The 439-nt window shown below is 65.1% G+C and overlaps 1 protein-coding gene across 1 annotated transcript in view; it reads right to left on the reverse strand.

Annotated features, from left to right (window-relative positions):
* Nucleotides 1-179, reverse strand: part of SLCO6A1 (solute carrier organic anion transporter family member 6A1) — a 136537-nt gene extending 136358 nt beyond the window's left edge. The window contains exon 1 of the mRNA XM_007455385.1: nucleotides 11-179. Within this exon, the coding sequence (XP_007455447.1) occupies nucleotides 11-179 (169 nt within the window). The remainder of the gene's footprint in view (nucleotides 1-10) is intronic.
* Nucleotides 180-439: the final 260 nt, after the last annotated feature.

Raw genomic sequence — 439 nt, forward strand, 5'->3', positions numbered from 1 at the left:
CTAGCCTGGTCTCGTTCCCTTTTTTTGAAACTTCCGAACTTGATCAGGTTAGCTGGAAAGATCCTGAAGCGCGGGTTTTTTCCCCTGGCTTTCCCGGCCTCGGCCTCCGAGGGCACGGTGTTCTCGGCAGGCTGGGCCAGCGCAGCCCGGGGCTCCACTTCCACTAGTGCTTCTTGCATGGCTCCGCCGCGGCCCGCTGAGGCAGGGGTCGTGGCTGACGCTGGGCGGCGTAGGCGGGGCGGGCCGTGGGCTGCGGTTCCCACAGGCGCGGTGCGGCCTGCTCTCCTTGCTTCAGCGGAAAAGCCTGCCGGGCCCGGACGTCGGGGAACTGGTGGCCACCCAAACCTCCAGAGGGAACGTTTCTCCTTGGGCAGGAGGCAAACGTCCCGCGGGGAGGCTGACAGTTGCCCTGGGAGAGCTTACAGGACTGTTTCCTTCT

This window comes from Lipotes vexillifer, unplaced genomic scaffold, assembly GCF_000442215.2.
Source record: "Lipotes vexillifer unplaced genomic scaffold, Lipotes_vexillifer_v1.1 scaffold499, whole genome shotgun sequence".
In the NCBI taxonomy this organism is placed as follows: domain Eukaryota; kingdom Metazoa; phylum Chordata; class Mammalia; order Artiodactyla; family Lipotidae; genus Lipotes; species Lipotes vexillifer.